General features: G+C 51.7%; 2 protein-coding genes and 1 pseudogene across 2 annotated transcripts in view; 1 reads left to right on the forward strand and 2 right to left on the reverse strand.

Annotated features, from left to right (window-relative positions):
• CA5A (carbonic anhydrase VA, mitochondrial) overlaps window positions 1–7,275 on the reverse strand; it is a 70,074-nt gene extending 62,799 nt beyond the window's left edge. Inside the window, exon 1 of the mRNA XM_011972383.1 lies at window positions 7,049–7,275. Coding sequence (XP_011827773.1) covers window positions 7,049–7,187 — 139 coding nt within the window. The 5' untranslated portion in view covers window positions 7,188–7,275. The remainder of the gene's footprint in view (window positions 1–7,048) is intronic.
• A 1,933-nt stretch (window positions 7,276–9,208) lies between these two features.
• Window positions 9,209–11,205, reverse strand: LOC105533834 (annotated as a pseudogene).
• Window positions 11,206–13,632: 2,427 nt separating this feature from the next.
• The window catches only part of BANP (BTG3 associated nuclear protein), a 133,972-nt gene continuing 132,492 nt past the window's right edge, over window positions 13,633–15,112 (forward strand). Inside the window, exon 1 of the mRNA XM_011972408.1 lies at window positions 13,633–13,875. Coding sequence (XP_011827798.1) covers window positions 13,711–13,875 — 165 coding nt within the window. The 5' untranslated portion in view covers window positions 13,633–13,710. The remainder of the gene's footprint in view (window positions 13,876–15,112) is intronic.

Consider the following 15,112-nt stretch of genomic DNA (forward strand, 5'->3'; position numbering starts at 1 on the left):
GATCTCCTGACCTCGTGATCCGCCCATCTCGGCCTCCCAAAGTGCTGGGATGACAGGCTTGAGCCACCGCACCCGGCCCTGGAATAGTCTTTTTTTGAGATCAGGTCTCACTGTGCCGCCCAGGCTGGAGTGCAGTGGTGCCAATCGCCACAGCCTCAAACACCCAGGCTGAAGTGATCCTCCCATCTCAGCCTCCCGAGCAGCTGGGACTACAGGTAAACACCACCACGCCTGGCTAACTTTTTCATTTTTTGTAGAGACAAGGTCCCACTATGTTGCCCAGGCTGGTCTCAAACTCCTGGCCTCAAGCGATTCTCCTGCCTCTCCCAAAGTGAGTCAGGCATCTCCCAAAGTGCTGGGATTAGAGGTGTGTACCACCACACCAGGCGAGGATTTTTTATTTTAATGAACAAGATTTTTACTGTGTATATTATCTTGTAAATTGCCTTTTTAAATTTAACTGTGAACTCATTTTATCAATTAAAAAAATATATACACAATTCTTTTTAATGGTGATACATTTATATTGTACAATTATGACACAATTTTTAAAATCCATTATTTGGTGATGATATTTAGGTTATTTCCAACTTCTTGCAGTTAAAGCTGTGATGAAGTTGCTGTTCTTTCTCTGTATTCTCATCTGAATTATTTTCTTCCTTTTTTTTTTTTTTTTTTTGAGAGGGAGTCTCGCTCTGTCGCCCAGGCTGGAGTGCAGTGGCCGAATCTCAGCTCACTGCAAGCTCCGCCTCCCGGGTTCACGCCATTCTCCTGCCTCAGGCTCCCGAGTAGCTGGGACTACAGGCGCCCGCCGCTCGCCCGGCTAGTTTTTTGTATTTTTTAGTAGAGACGGGGTTTCACCGTGTTAGCCAGGATGGTCTCGATCTCCTGACCTCGTGATCCGCCTGTCTCGGCCTCCCAAAGTGCTGGGATTACAGGCTTGAGCCACCACGCCCGGCCGTCTGAATTATTTTCTTCTTACAAACTCCTAACCACAGAATTGCTGGCTCAAAGGGTGTGTCCAGCAGAAGTCTAGAAAACAAGGATAAAGATGGATAGCCCTGGCTGGGCGTGGTGGCTCACGCCTATAATCCCAGTACTTTGGGAAGCCGAGGTGGGTGGATCACCTGAGGTCAGGAGTTTGAGACCAACTTGGCCAACATGCTAAAACCCTGTCTCTACTAATAATGCAAAAATTAGCCAGGTGCAGTGGCTCATGCCTGTAATCCCAGCTACCTGGGAGGCTGAGGCAGGAGAATGACTTGAACCTGGGAGGTGGAGAGTGCAGTGAGCAGAGATGGCGCCATTACACTCCAGCCTGGATGACAAAAGCAAATTCAGTCTCAAAAAAAAAAAAAAAAAAAAAAGATGTATAGCCCTGTTGGAAATGCTTCTCCAGGCGAGTCGAATGGTTAGCGCATTGCTGTGTTTTGTTCTTTAATGAACTTGAAAAATTTTTAAACTGTTATTTAATAAGTAAACCATCAGAGGTCAGTAGAATGTATAATACATGTTTAAGTTAAAAAGTGCTGGGCGTGGTGGCTCACGCCTGTAATCTCAGCACTTTGGGAGGCCGAGGCGGGAGGATCACAAGTTCAGGAGATCGAGACCATCTTGGCTAACACTGTGAAACCCTGGTTCAAGTGATTCTCCTACCTCAGCCTCCCAAGTAGCTGGGGTTACAGGCACGCACCACCATGTCTGGGGAATTTTTGTACTTTTAGTAGAGACGGGGTTTCACCACGTTGGCTAGGACGGTCTCAATATCCTGACCTCATGATCTGCCCGCCTCGGCCTCCCAAAGTGCTGGGATTACAGGCATGAGCCACCGTGCCTGCGGTGGATACTTAAAGAGAAGCTAGAAATACAGATGTACAGGTAGAGTATACCAATGTTCAGGTGTTGTCAAGTAATTTTTTTTTTTTTTGAGATAGAGTCTTGCGCTCTTGCCCAGGCTGGAGTACAATGGCGTGATCTCAGTTCACTGTGACCTCCGCCTCCTGGGTTCAAGTGATTCTCCTGCCTCAGTCTCCCGAGTAACTGGGATTACAGGCGCCCGCCACCACACCTGGCTAATTTTTGTATTTTTAGTAAAGACGGGGTTTCACCATGTTAGCCAGGCTGATCTAGAACTCCTGACTTCAGGTGATCCACCTGCCTCAGCCTCCCTCCCAAAGTGCTGGGATTACAGGCATAAGCCACTGCGCCTGGCCTTGCCAAGTAATTTTTAGAGTTTTACTCATTGTGCAGTGGGGAAGACACATCTGCGGGCCAAAACTCCGGCTCTCCCCACTCACTCTCCCAGTTACCTGGCATGTTATTTACCACCTTCCCCCAGTCTCAGTTTCTTCATCTGCAGGAAGGAGAATAAGGGAGTAGAATCACAGCAGCTTTGCTGAGAAGATAAGCTCGCTGGTACCAGGGAAGGCCTGGAATGCCTTCCCACGTGTTATAGACAGGGAAGATGCGTTTTCCTGCCCCTGCTTTACATCCCAGCCACAACGCTGCGGTCACACACGTAACTCGCTAAGTGCTGGAAAGCCAGGACTAAGCCGGCGCTGGGAAACGGTGGGCCCTGCAGCGTCCTGCAGATGCGTTCTGTTCTCTCTCACGTGATGGACAACTACAGACACGGGAGCTGGTGGGCTCTCTCCAAAGAGCCCCTCTTTGGAGAGGCCGGGTGTGGTGGTGCACGCCTGTAATCCCAGCTACTCAGTTACTTGGGAGGCTGAGGCAGGAGAATCCCTTGAACCCAGGAGGTGGAGGTTGCAGTGAGCCGAGACTGCGCTATTGCACCCCAGCCTGAGCAACAAGAGGGAGACTCCATCTAAAAAAAAAAAAAAGCCCCTTTGAGGCCTCACAAATCTCCTTTGCATCCAACGGGAAGCAGGATTCAGCGTGCTCTCCGCGGTCCCACGGCTGCTGTCTCCCTTCCTCCCTGCTGGGCAAGGGGCGTTTAACACAGCGGCACAGACCTGAATGTAGACAGAACCCAAAAGCCACGGATGCCACGGGGGAGGCGCTCATCTAGGCAGGAGACGCTCATCTAGGCAGGAGACGCAGGCTTCCCCGGCTCACAGAGACGCAGGGCGCGGGAAGAGCGGGTATTTTTAGGTTCTGCTTGCTGAGCTGCACCAACGGGCCCACCAACAATGAAACACCCACGTTGAACTCTGTGTGTGTCACCCAACAAACGGATGGTGGTCATTGCCACCTGCATGGAGGCGACGCCGCCTGAATGCTGAATCGGCTTCCAATCTCTGCACAGCCGATCCCGGTGCACAGCAACGTGGGTTCTATGCTAATTCAACTAGGGCTCCGATGGGAGGTAATACAAACGTTATCCTCTTTTTCAATCAGTCAACAAATATTTACAGAGGTGCTCCTATGGGTCAAGCCCTGGCCCAGGTGCTGGGGACATGGAATCAAAGACCCAGGGGACCAGTGTTTGCTCCTAATTCACATGGGGGCAGCCTGGAAGGAGACCCTCTCTCCTCGATGCATTCTCAGTCTCCAGGTTTGACAATGGTTCAGCAAATCTCCAATTCCTTCCCCCTTAACCTCCATGGGAGGAGCCATCCCCTCCCCTGTTGTCACTAAGCTTGGCCACCTGGTGACCTGCTTTGACCACCAGGACATGAGCAGACGTGACGTGAGCAGTAGCTTGGAATACACGGGCACCACTGGCCTCGCCCTATGAGTGCCCGCCCTCCGCTGTGAGAAGAACAGGCCTCAGGTGGCTGCGGAGGGAGGATGAGAGATGCAATGAGCAGGCCTGGACCCACCCAGAGTGGGGAGGCCAGCCCAGCCACACTCAGCCGGGGGGAGCCAAACCCAAGAAGACTTATGCACACCTGAGCAGGAAATACCCGGTAAAATGTCCAAGAATGTGCAGCGGTGTGCTGGTTGGTGTTTAATAAGCCGTTCTCCCAGGAAATTAGAATCTTTGATTTCCAGTGTTTGCCAATTACTGTGGTGTAAATATTTTCACCATGGCCAATTTTAAGTTACCAATGTAATGTTGCTGATCACACACTTAGGAATAGATGGGTACTGCCAGTGCACACCCTGAAATGTGACTGGAAAACATGATTAAATGATCCCTAAAATTATTATTATTATTTTTTCTTAGGGTCTTGGTGTGTAACCCAGGCTGGAGTGCAGTGGCCTGATCAGGGCTCACTGCAGCCTCCAATTCCTGGGATCAGTGATCCTCCTACCTCAGCCTCCTGAGTAGCTGGGATGACAGGTGAGCACCACCATGTCCAGTTAATTTTTTCATTTTTTTTTTTTTAAAGAGATGGGTTCTTGCTGTTTTGCCTAGGCTGATCTTGAACTCCTGGCCTTGAGCCATCCTCCCACATCAGCCTCCCAAAGTAGTGCTGGGATTACAGGTGTGAGCCCCCATGCCTGGTTCTAAAATTATCACTGAACGTTTTGTAACTCTTTGACTTTTCTCTCAAGGCCAAACCACCAGTGATTTTTCAATCATTTTTAGTAACGATATTCTTTTCCCAAATGAAATAACCTTCAGAATGCCCATAAATAAAATACAAACATAGAAGGATGAATTCCTTATGATGTTCCAATCTTCCCCGCTTGGCAGAATATTCTGCTCTTTGTGGAACTCTGAAATGATTTGGCAGAGCCCTCTGTTCGCTGGGAACAGATTGAGGACCATGGGGTAAATGGATTTAGGTGCTAATACAGAATATGACTCTCTCTAGCACAAGATGTAAGAGGACATGTTGCCATAGTAAGAAATGGGATGCTACCTGCTGCCCACTGACAGGGCAATGCTTAAATAGACACAAGGCGCCCACCTCTGCCTTTGTTAGCAACAGCAGCAGCTGGCATCTAGCGAGGGCTTCCTGGAGCCATGTGCTGTCCCCAGCCTTTGCAGGTCCCACCTCGGACCCTTCTCCCAACGACACTGTGCAGTAAGCACCATTATCAACCCCCTGTTACAGACGACAAAACCAAGGCTGGGGGAAGTTAAGAAAGTCACAGAGGGGACAGCCAGGCACGGTGGCTCATGCCTGCAATCCCAGCACTTTGGGAGGCCGAGGTGGGCGGATGACCTGAGGCTGGGAGTTCAAGACCACCCTGACCAACATGGAGAAACCCTGTCTCTACTAAAAATACAAAATTAGCCGGGTGTGGTGGCACATGCCTGTAATCCCAGCTACTTGGGAGGCTGAGGCAGGAGAATCGCTTGAACCCAGGAGGCGGAGGTTGCGGTGAGCTGGAGATCGCACCATTGCACTCCAGCCTAGGCAACAAGACTGAAATTAGTCTCAAAAAAAAGGAAAAGTCACAGAGGGGCAACAGCCGTAGGGCAGTGGGGTCAAGATTCCAATCTAGGCAGCCTAGCACTCTTAACGGTCATTAAGAATAAAAGACGGGGGCGGGCGTGGTGGCTCATGCCTGTAATCCCAGCACTTTGGGAGGCCGAGGCAGGTAGATCACTTGAGGTCAGGAGTTTGAGACCAGCCTGGCGAAATCCCATCTCTACTAAAAATACAAAAATTAGTTGGGCGTGGCGGTGCACACCTGTAGTCCCAGCTACTTGGGAGGGTGAGTCAAGAGGATCGCTTGAACCCAGGAGGCAGAGGCCACAGTGAGCCGAGATGCACCACTGCACTCCAGTCCACAGGTATGGACCCCAACAGAGGGAATGAGTGCAGCTCACTGAGAATCTGGAGAGGGCCAGGCTTTCTACATGCATCACGTCATCCTTCCATGGCCCTGGAAAGTCTGGCCACCCCCATCTCGAGATGAGGACATGGAGGCTCGGGGGTGAAGACCTGCCGAGGTTCCACCTCAGCCAGCGTCAGTAGCACCGCATGCCTGGGGTCCGGCTCCTAAGCCCATCCTCTTTGGATGGCCCGAACACGGAACGTGTGGAAGATCTGAGTTAGAAGAGAACTTGGCAGCTGCCGAAGCAGGCTCTCATTCTGCAGAGGAAGCACCTGAGACCCAGAAAGAGGAAGGGCCTCGTCCGAGGTCACAAGGCACTGACCATGCAGCCAGGAGGGGCTGGCACGGGGCAGTTTCTTGGCAGAGCTGGCTGAGTGGTTTATTTGTTACAGGTTTGCTTGAAAGCGTTCTTTGCCGAAAAGTTTAGGAGCTATAGTGACTGGTTAGTGTAGCCCATTCCGCCGGGTCTGGATGGTGAGTCATGCCAGTATGTCCTGTGGGAACACGGACTACCCGCCTGCTCCCAGCATCTCACCCTCCCCAGGACCCCTGAAACGGAGGCTAAATGATTCACCCAAGGTCACCAAATACAAGAGAAACAGAGTGTGGTCGGGCATGGTGGCTCATGCTTGCAATCCTAGCACTTTGGGAGGCCGAGGTGGGTGGATCACCTGAGGTCAGGAGTTCGAGACCAGCCTGGCCAACATGGTGAAACACTGTCTCTACCAAAATACAAAAAATTAGCCGGGTGCGGTGGCAGGTGCCTGTAGTCCCAGTTACTTGGGAGGCTGAGGCAGGAGAACCACTTGAATCTGGGGGGCAGAGGTTGCAGTGAGTCGAGATCATGACATTGCACTCCAGCCTAGGCAAAAGAGCAAAACTTCATCAAAAAAAGAAAAAAGAGGGCCGGGCGCGGTGGCTCAAGCCTGTAATCCCAGCACTTTGGGAGGCCGAGACAGGCGGATCATGAGGTCAGGGGTTTGAGACCAGCCTGGCTAACACGGTGAAACCCCATCTCCACGAAAAATACAAAAAATTAGCTGGGCGTGGTGCCGGGCGCCTGTAGTCCCAGCTACTCAGGAGGCTGAGGCAGGATAATTGCTTGAAGCCGGGAGGGGGAGGTTGCAGTGAGCTGAGATTACGCCACTACACTCCAGCCTGGGCCATACAGCAAGATTCCGTCTCAAAAAAAAAAAAAAAAGAAAAAAGAAAAAAGAAAAAAAAATAGAAACAGAGTGGAAATCTGAACCTATCTGGCTTGGACGGTCTCTCCTCTCCTGTCTCGAGAGACCCTATCAGCTAAGACAAGGATCCAGTTGCATCTTGGGAAATTTGAGGCTCTACTTACAAGTGTTAGTGCTGGTTTGCCGTGCACAGGAATGCTGAGAACACCATCGCTCTGGCCTCGTTGGACGGCTCCCGAGGGGGGCCCACATCTGCTCCACCAAGGAGAAAGCTGAGGTCTTCCAAGCGTTCCTCCCCGACATCTTGGGTCTGTTCCCACTGACTCCAATCTGAAGAGGGTGCTGTTCCCTGCTGTCCTCACTTTGATCAGGACCACTGTGGACTGGCGTGTACCCACCTCTTTTTGTAGAAACTCATCCCAACCCCGGAGCCTAATGGTTAAAGTTCAACCCATGCCTTTCCCAACGGGATGGGTCCACAGGGAAAAGTGGCCTCTGCTGGGGACAGGCCACTCAGGTCACTGGGCTTTGATTTGGCAAACAGCGGCACAAGTCTGCCAGGGAGCTAGAAAAACTTTACGGGGGGGCTGTGTGAGCACCAGGGGATTACGTGGGGTGGGGGTGAGGGGATGAGAGCAGAGTCCCTGTTTCTCTCGTGGTGTTGACCCCGTGGTTTGGGGCTCCGGGACACTCAATAGCAGACACAAAGCCACGGTGTACATGTGAGGAGGGACTGGCAGGCTCAGACGTACAGGAATGGGACTGGCCAAAGTGCTGCTGGGTGGACGGGCTGGGGGAGGAGTCAGCTTCTGTCCACCCACCAGGGCACCTGAAGTCACAGAGCACTTGCTTGCCACAAAATAGGTGCAATTTCATTCATCCTTTTTTTTTTTTTTGAGACGGAGTCTCGCTCTGTTGCCCGGGCTGGAGTGCAGTGGCTGGATCTCAGCTCACTGCAAGCTCCGCCTCCCGGGTTTACGCCATTCTCCTGCTTCAGCCTCCTGAGTAGCTGGGCCTACAGGTGCCCGCCACCACGCCCGGCTAGTTTTTTGTATTTTTTGGTAGTGACGGGGTTTCACCGGGTTAGCCAGGATGGTCTCGATCTCCTGACCTCGTGATCCGCCCGCCTCGGCCTCCCAAAGTGCTGGGATTACAGGCGTGAGCCACTGCGCCCGGCTTTCATTTCTTAAATTAGAAGGTAGGAGATCAAGAAACTGCTCCTCTCTGTCTGTTTACAAACATTCTTCATACTTGAACCCAAAATGTTTAAGTCAAACCCTCTTTAATTGATTTTTTCTAAAATGGACCCTGTGTACCCAGATAACCCTTCCACGTGCAGAAGATTGAAATTTCTATTCTTATTTTTTTCTCACCTGTTAAGATTTTCTATTTTTCATATGTCCCACAGAGCCCACACTACATTAGTACCTGACACACAGATACAAATGTACATATATGCATGTTCATGGCAAGTGTGTGTGAAAAGCTTTGTACTGGAGTGAGTGAGAGAAGCCTGGGGCCCACCATTCTCTGAGAACCCTCAAATTTCTCTGCATCACTTTTTGAAATAGGGCTTTATTCTCACGTGATAGAAATTGAAAGTCATTTCTTTTTTTCTCTTTTTTTTTTTTGGAGACAGAATTTAGCTCTTGTTGCCCAGGCTAGAGTACAGTGGTGCGATCTCGGCTCACGGCAACCTCCTCCTCCTGGGTTCAAGTGATTCTCCTGCCTCAGCCTCCCGAGTAGCTGGGATTACAGGCATGAGCCACCACGCCTCGCTAATTTTATATTTTCAGTAGAGACAGGGTTTCTCCATGTTGGTCAGTCTGGTCGTGAACTCCCGACCTCAGGTGACCTGCCCGCCTCGGCCTCCCAAAGTGCTGGGATTATAGGCGTGAGCCACTGCGCCCAGCCAGAAATTGAAAGTCATTTATAAATGCACTGACTGCTCTCCACCGCACTCCATGATCTCACAATGATACAGTGTCCATGAAGAAATGCTATTTTAGGTGAAAAAATCAAATAGGAAAAACTTGCATTGGACAAAATCCTTGAAAACACACAAAAGTTTCTGCACAAGTTTTGTTCACAGTAATTTCTTTCGCTGAGCCGCTGGGCTTTTGTTTTTTTTCTTCATGGTTTGTGTTTTATTCTTTGACGAATGCTTCTAAAACATCACACTAAGTCAATCTGAAAGGTAAAGTTTAAAATCTTTTTAAAGGATAAGTTATGTGTAATGACTGTTCTCTCTACAAAATCTTCCTCTTAGGGCTTATGATACACCCAGCCGGCAGGAGCGCCCGGGTTTTCCAAATCGCCAGTTATCACTTTTCTCTTGTCTGCATAGATTTCTCATTAGCTGTCTTCTGTTTTGTTGCATGATCTCAGAGTCCCCCTGCTTTCTCTGAGAGGTGGTCAAGCTATCTTCTTTTCTTCTTCCCTTGCTAATTTCCTGGGTTTTCTTCGTGTTTTCTGGCGGGCACGTTCTCGTTGATTTCCACGGGCCACGCCGACCACCGACAGAGCCTGGAAGACAGCGAGTTGGAAAAGCAAGGGCTCCCTGGCCCTCTGGGCTACTGTCACTGCCACTGGATTTTTTATGGGTTTTTACTGATTGCATGGATTTGTACACCTGTTTCCCCCACCTGCTTCATAGCAGCAACTTCTCATTAATAAGGACTCGAACGCCCAGCAGCCCCTGTTGAGATCCTAATCAGCTGTCTGGCTTGGGCGACCTGGATTAATTGCACCATACGCAGCCTCTCCTGGGGAGTTCGCATCAACGGCTGCTCCCATTCTCAGAGAGGAGGACAGAGCTGCCGCCCGACAGAACGTCGGTGCTGACGTCAGCATTCACGCGGGCAGGAGGAGAGCCCTGGGGGACCCCGCTGGCGACCGGTGCTGTTTCTGCTTGCACACACCCAGCTCTTCTCCCTGGCAGCTGCTGGGTTTGCTCTGGGAGACCAGCCCTCCCCACCTGCCCTCCACGAGGCTGGACCAGGCTGACCCTTCCCCCGGACGTGTCTCAGGACTGGCCACTCGGAGTGACGGTCATTGCCAGGTACACAGGCTGGCCAGTAAGCGTCGCCCCGGGAGTCTTGCTGGAATGATTGAGGAAAGAGGTCCTCCCTCTCCCAGGGGATGGCTGAACTGGAAAAACCTGTTGGTAGTTGCTGGGACCCCTTCTCGAGATCCTGCTCAAGAATGGAGAAAAACCAGCCAGGCGAGGTGGTTCACGCCTATTATCCCGGCACTTTGGGATGCCGAGGTGGGAGAATCACTTGAGCCCAGGAGTTTGAGACCAGCCTGGCCAATGTGGTGAAACCCCGTCTCTACTAAAAAATTACAAAAATGATAGCCAGGCTTGGCGGCAAGCGCCTGTAATCCCAGCAACTCGGGAGGCTGAGGAAGGAGAATCGCTTGAACCCGGAAGGCGGAGGTGGCAGTGAGCCCAGATCACGCCATTGCACTCCAGCCTGGGTGACACAGCGAGACTCCGCCTAAAAAAAAAAAATGGGGAAAAACCAAGCCCAAAGATGGGAAGGGCGGGGTGGAGAGAGAATCAGAGAGAGAGAGTCAGAGACAGAGATGAGGGAGTCTGTGCGGTGGACTCCCGGGGGTTTCTGGAGCCGGTGAACCTGGCCCCAGCCCTGGAGGGGCAGGCTTGGGTGTTCTCAGAGGGTCTCATATCAGCCCAGATTGAGAACCCACCATGAAGACTGCTTGGCCGTATGTTTGTTTGGACAAAACAAATCAGTCAAAGTGCTAGGCCGAGGCAAGGCCAGTCTCTCTCTCTCTCTCTGTCTCAAATGCATGTTACTACGCAGACAGTAAGGGCCTCTGTGACCTTTACAAATGGCCTAGCGCACACACAAGTAAGTGGCCCCCATATTTGAGCCTTGCTGACCCACTTTACAAGGGAGGAAGATACAGGAAGCTTAGGTTGTTTCCCCAGTTTCAGAGGGCACCGTATCCACACAGCAGTGACTGGGTAGGATCCTGGTCTCTCTCGACAGCCCAGAGTGTGTGGCCTGTCCCTGGAGCAGGTGGGATCCATGCCAGGTGGGGCTGAGTGGTGCTGATGGCCACCCCCTCCTGTCACCCCTGGATCATCATGTTTCCCAATGGGGTCTCCTTTCAGGGTTCTAGTTCACCCCAAAGCTGACCTCTTCCAGTGAGACCTTCAAACCCTTACAGTGCCCCTGCATGAAGTGGCAAAGTGGGGTGGGGGGATGGGGAGAGTGGAGGACGAATTACAGAAGGAGCGCCCCCCGAGGAACGATTGCAAAGACGTGTTTTCAGGGACAGTCCCCACGACCATGCGCGGTGGCCATGATGTCTGGTCTCCCACCTCCGGGAGCTGTGCGTCCACCATCCAGTATGGCACCTGGACACCCCCTCTCCCTTGGCCGCCCCCAGTACTGGGCTCATTGGCAAGTCCTGTGGACTTCACCCTGTGGAACCTCTCCAATCTGCCCATTTCTCTTCATCCCGTCCGCACTGCAACCCCCTGCAGCAAGCCTCTGTCTCTTTCCATCTCTCACTTGGAGCCTGCCACAGCCTTCTCCACTGCGCTCCCCAAATTCATGCAGGATAATATATTCCCTCCCCGCACTCCTTTTCCAGTGCTCCAGCCAGACGGGCTTTTCTTTTCTTTTTTTGAGACAGAGTCTCGCTCTTGTTGCCCAGGCTGGAGTGCAGTGGTGTGATCTTGGCTCACCGCAACCTCCACCTCCCGGGTTCAAGCGATTCTCCTGCCTTAGCCTCCTGAGTAGCTGGGATGACAGCCATGCGCCACCACACCCAGATAATTTTGCATTTTTAGTAGAAACGGGGTGTCACCATGTTGGTTGGGCTGGTTGCGTACTCCCGACCTCAGGTGATCTGCCCGCCTCGGCCTCCCAAAGTGCTAGGATTACAGTGTTAGCCACCGCGCCTGGCCGCCAGATGGACTTTTCAAGACACAAATCTGATCCTACCCACTCTGGCCCCAAACTTTGTGAAGTCTTCCCCGTTGCCGCAGGAGCAAGACGACACCCCTTCCTCGCTGACAAGGACGCGGTTGCACCTTCACTACCTTTGCTGCCACATCTCAGCACCTGCCTCCTCTCATCTCTACCCCCACGATGGCTGTGTGACCCCAGGTGTATCACTCAACCACTCTTACCTTCCTGTTCTTCACAAAGAATAGGGATTACAGTGAAATGTGCCCGGCTCGTGGCCACTCAGCCCGTGGTAACATGAGCACATCTGGGATCAGACCCTCTACTAAACGCTTCGTCACCTCCATGCCATGGACCCCTCCCAATATCCCTGTGAGCTGTGGGATCTAAACACCAGTTCCCCGAGTGGGAAGCCGAGGCTTGAGAGCCTCAGCAACTTGCCAAGGGAAGGCTCAGACTCTAAGCCCTGGCCGGGCAAACTCCAAGTCCTCGCACTTGAGGGCAGCCAGGCTCAGCGTTCCAGCATTCCACTCGGCCTCCTAGGCTTTTCCTGGGCCGCTGAGTGCAACGTGGATAATTTCTCTTTCTCTACCCTGGTGACATTTTCAGAGAGAGGAACCGTCGGAAGCTTTCAGGGTTTTCTTGACGTGGGCGTTTCGAGGTGTTGACGAAAGGACCTCTGTGATCTTTACGAATGGCCTAGTGCACACACATGTTAAGTGGCCCCCATATCTGGTGCCACACAGGCCAGAGCGCACTTCCCGCTCCTCTTATAACGCCCTCACTAATGTGACTGTAACTTCATTAACTCCAGGGGACCAGATCGGATCCTTGTACCGACTGGTGAGTAAGTGAGCCTTCACTACAGACAGCGGTCTTTGCTGATGACTCGCTACTTCATTTTTAAAAAATTACAGTGAATCAACTATATGCCAATATTGAACAGTGTCTTCCTCTGTTTTAGCTTCCAGAGCAGCAAAATAAAAACTAAATTAAAACCATCAAAAACAAAAAAGTGTAGTCGTTCATGCCTGTAACCCTCACATTTTGGGAGGCTAAGGCAGGAGGATTGCTTGAGTCCAGGAGTTCAGCCTGGACAATGTACTGAGACCTCTAACTCTACAAAAAACAAAAGAATTAGGCAATGATGGTGGTACGTGCCTGTAGCCCGGCTACTCCGGAGGCTCAGATGGGAAGCTCACTTAAGCCCGAGAGGTGGAGGCTGCAGTGAACTATGATTGCACCACCACACTCCAGCCTGGAAGACAGAGCAAGACCCTGATGCAAACAAAACAAACAAAACAATCAACAACTGCAGCATAGGCACAATCATAGTTTTGATTGGCTTCATTTCTGATCATGACCTACTCAGCAGTGGCCTTCAACACATCTCACTGTAGCTTGTTGGATGGTCACAGATAGATTCACCTTTGCCCACAGGTTCCTTCTCCCGTCCACTCACACCTGTTCATGACGCTGGGCCCAGCATCGCACAAGGCCTGCGGATAGGGAAAAGGCAGCTCCAGACACGGACTTGGGGATGTTCTGAAATAACACGAACAACATCACCCTAAGTTGGTCTGTTTCCGAGCCAGATATTCAGGCATGGATGCTAAGAATTCTTACATGGGCAAGTATTAATATTTGAATGCAGCCGTGATTGAGGTGGAGGTGGAGACAAAAGGCGTATCTCCCTAGAACATGTTTTGTCTCCACTGCCGGAGGGAATATTCCGTGGCAGCTCCCGCATGCACCCTTTCCCTCCATGTGAGTGGACTCCACACTCTAAGCAAGGTGTTCTGTATTGCAAACTCGGCTTGTGCCTCTCTCCAGCCCTGTGGCCTCGCTGGGCAATTTTTCTAATCTCTTTGGAGCCAATCTTCATGTTGAAAAACGACAGGTCCCATCTTCAGATTGACACCTGTCCCAGTGCTGCCATTCTGTCAAGGCTCCTCCTTGGAGTGTTTGTAAGTCATTTTTACTGTGAAGTAACCCAGCCACCGGCCTCAGGGGAACCTCCAAGCCTAATTCTAGAGGAGACTAACTCGGTAAGGTTGCCCAAGGTCGCATAGCCCATGACTGCACCGAATCCTGTTTTTATTATTGGCAAAAGGGAGCTGGGCAGGAAATTCAAGGTAAAGCATTTTGTTTTTCCCAGTGAAAATAGCTCCCTTGCCCTGTGTTTGGGAGATCAAAGGCATTCTTGCTCATTGCAAATAATTCAGAAAACAGGAGTATAAAGAGGAAAATGAAAGGCAAGGTAATTCTAGATAAGCAGAGGGAGATAAGCAGAAATGACATTTCTGGGAATTGCCCTATAGTTTGGGAATTTTTCCTATGATTACCCACAAATGCACATTTATTCTACATAAACGATAACGTGTGCACATTCACGCCATCACTTTTTTATTTTTTTAGAGACAGAGTCTCGCTCCGTCGCCAGACTGGAGTGCAGGGGCGCGATCTCGGCTCACGGCAACCTCTGACTCCCGGGCTCAAGCGATTCTCCTGCCTCAGCCTCTCGAGTAGTTGGGATTACAAGGTGCGCGCCACCAGGCCAGGCATAATTTTTGTACTTTTAGTAGAGAGGGGGGTTTCGCCATGTTGGCCACGCTGGTCTCGAACCTCCACCTCAGGTGATCCGCCCACCTCGGCCTCCCAGAGGGCTGGGATTACTGGTGTGAGCCACCGTGCCCGGCCGCCATCACTTATTTATATTATGTGTTAGCTGTAGGACATATCTAAGACCATGGTCACTGCTGCGCGTGCTAACTCCCGCGCGCGTGCACTCAGGCCCCTCTGGACAGACGCTGGGGACCCCTGACCACTTATGTCTGGGAAAACGCCACCAAGCGCTCCGGAACCTCAGGGCAGGATCCGCCGCAGCAGCAGGCAGGACCCGCTGGGGGCGCACAGCCCACCTGAGACATTGTAACTACAAGTCCCAGCAACCCTTGGTGCGGGGACAAGACGGACGACCGGAGTCCGGAGAGACTACAAGTCCCGGCAGGCATGGCCCAGACGAAGGGACTACGAGTCCCCGAATCCATGGCTCCCCGCTTGCGCAGGGCACCCTGGGAGGTGTAGTCGTTGAGGGAGCTAATGCCTATTCATTTCGTCTCAAAGAAGATGCAAATTCCTCACACCGTCCACTGAGGTGATTTTTCTCAGGCAGGCCACGTGCGTGGGCGAAAAACGGGGGGAAAAAGCTCTGGGAAGCCGGCACCGTCGCGGAAGAAGGCCGCCTGCGCATGCTCACCAGGCGGCCGAGCGGGAAAAGCGCGC

The sequence above is a fragment of the Mandrillus leucophaeus genome, unplaced genomic scaffold, assembly GCF_000951045.1.
Source record: "Mandrillus leucophaeus isolate KB7577 unplaced genomic scaffold, Mleu.le_1.0 Scaffold10, whole genome shotgun sequence".
Lineage (NCBI taxonomy): Eukaryota > Metazoa > Chordata > Mammalia > Primates > Cercopithecidae > Mandrillus > Mandrillus leucophaeus.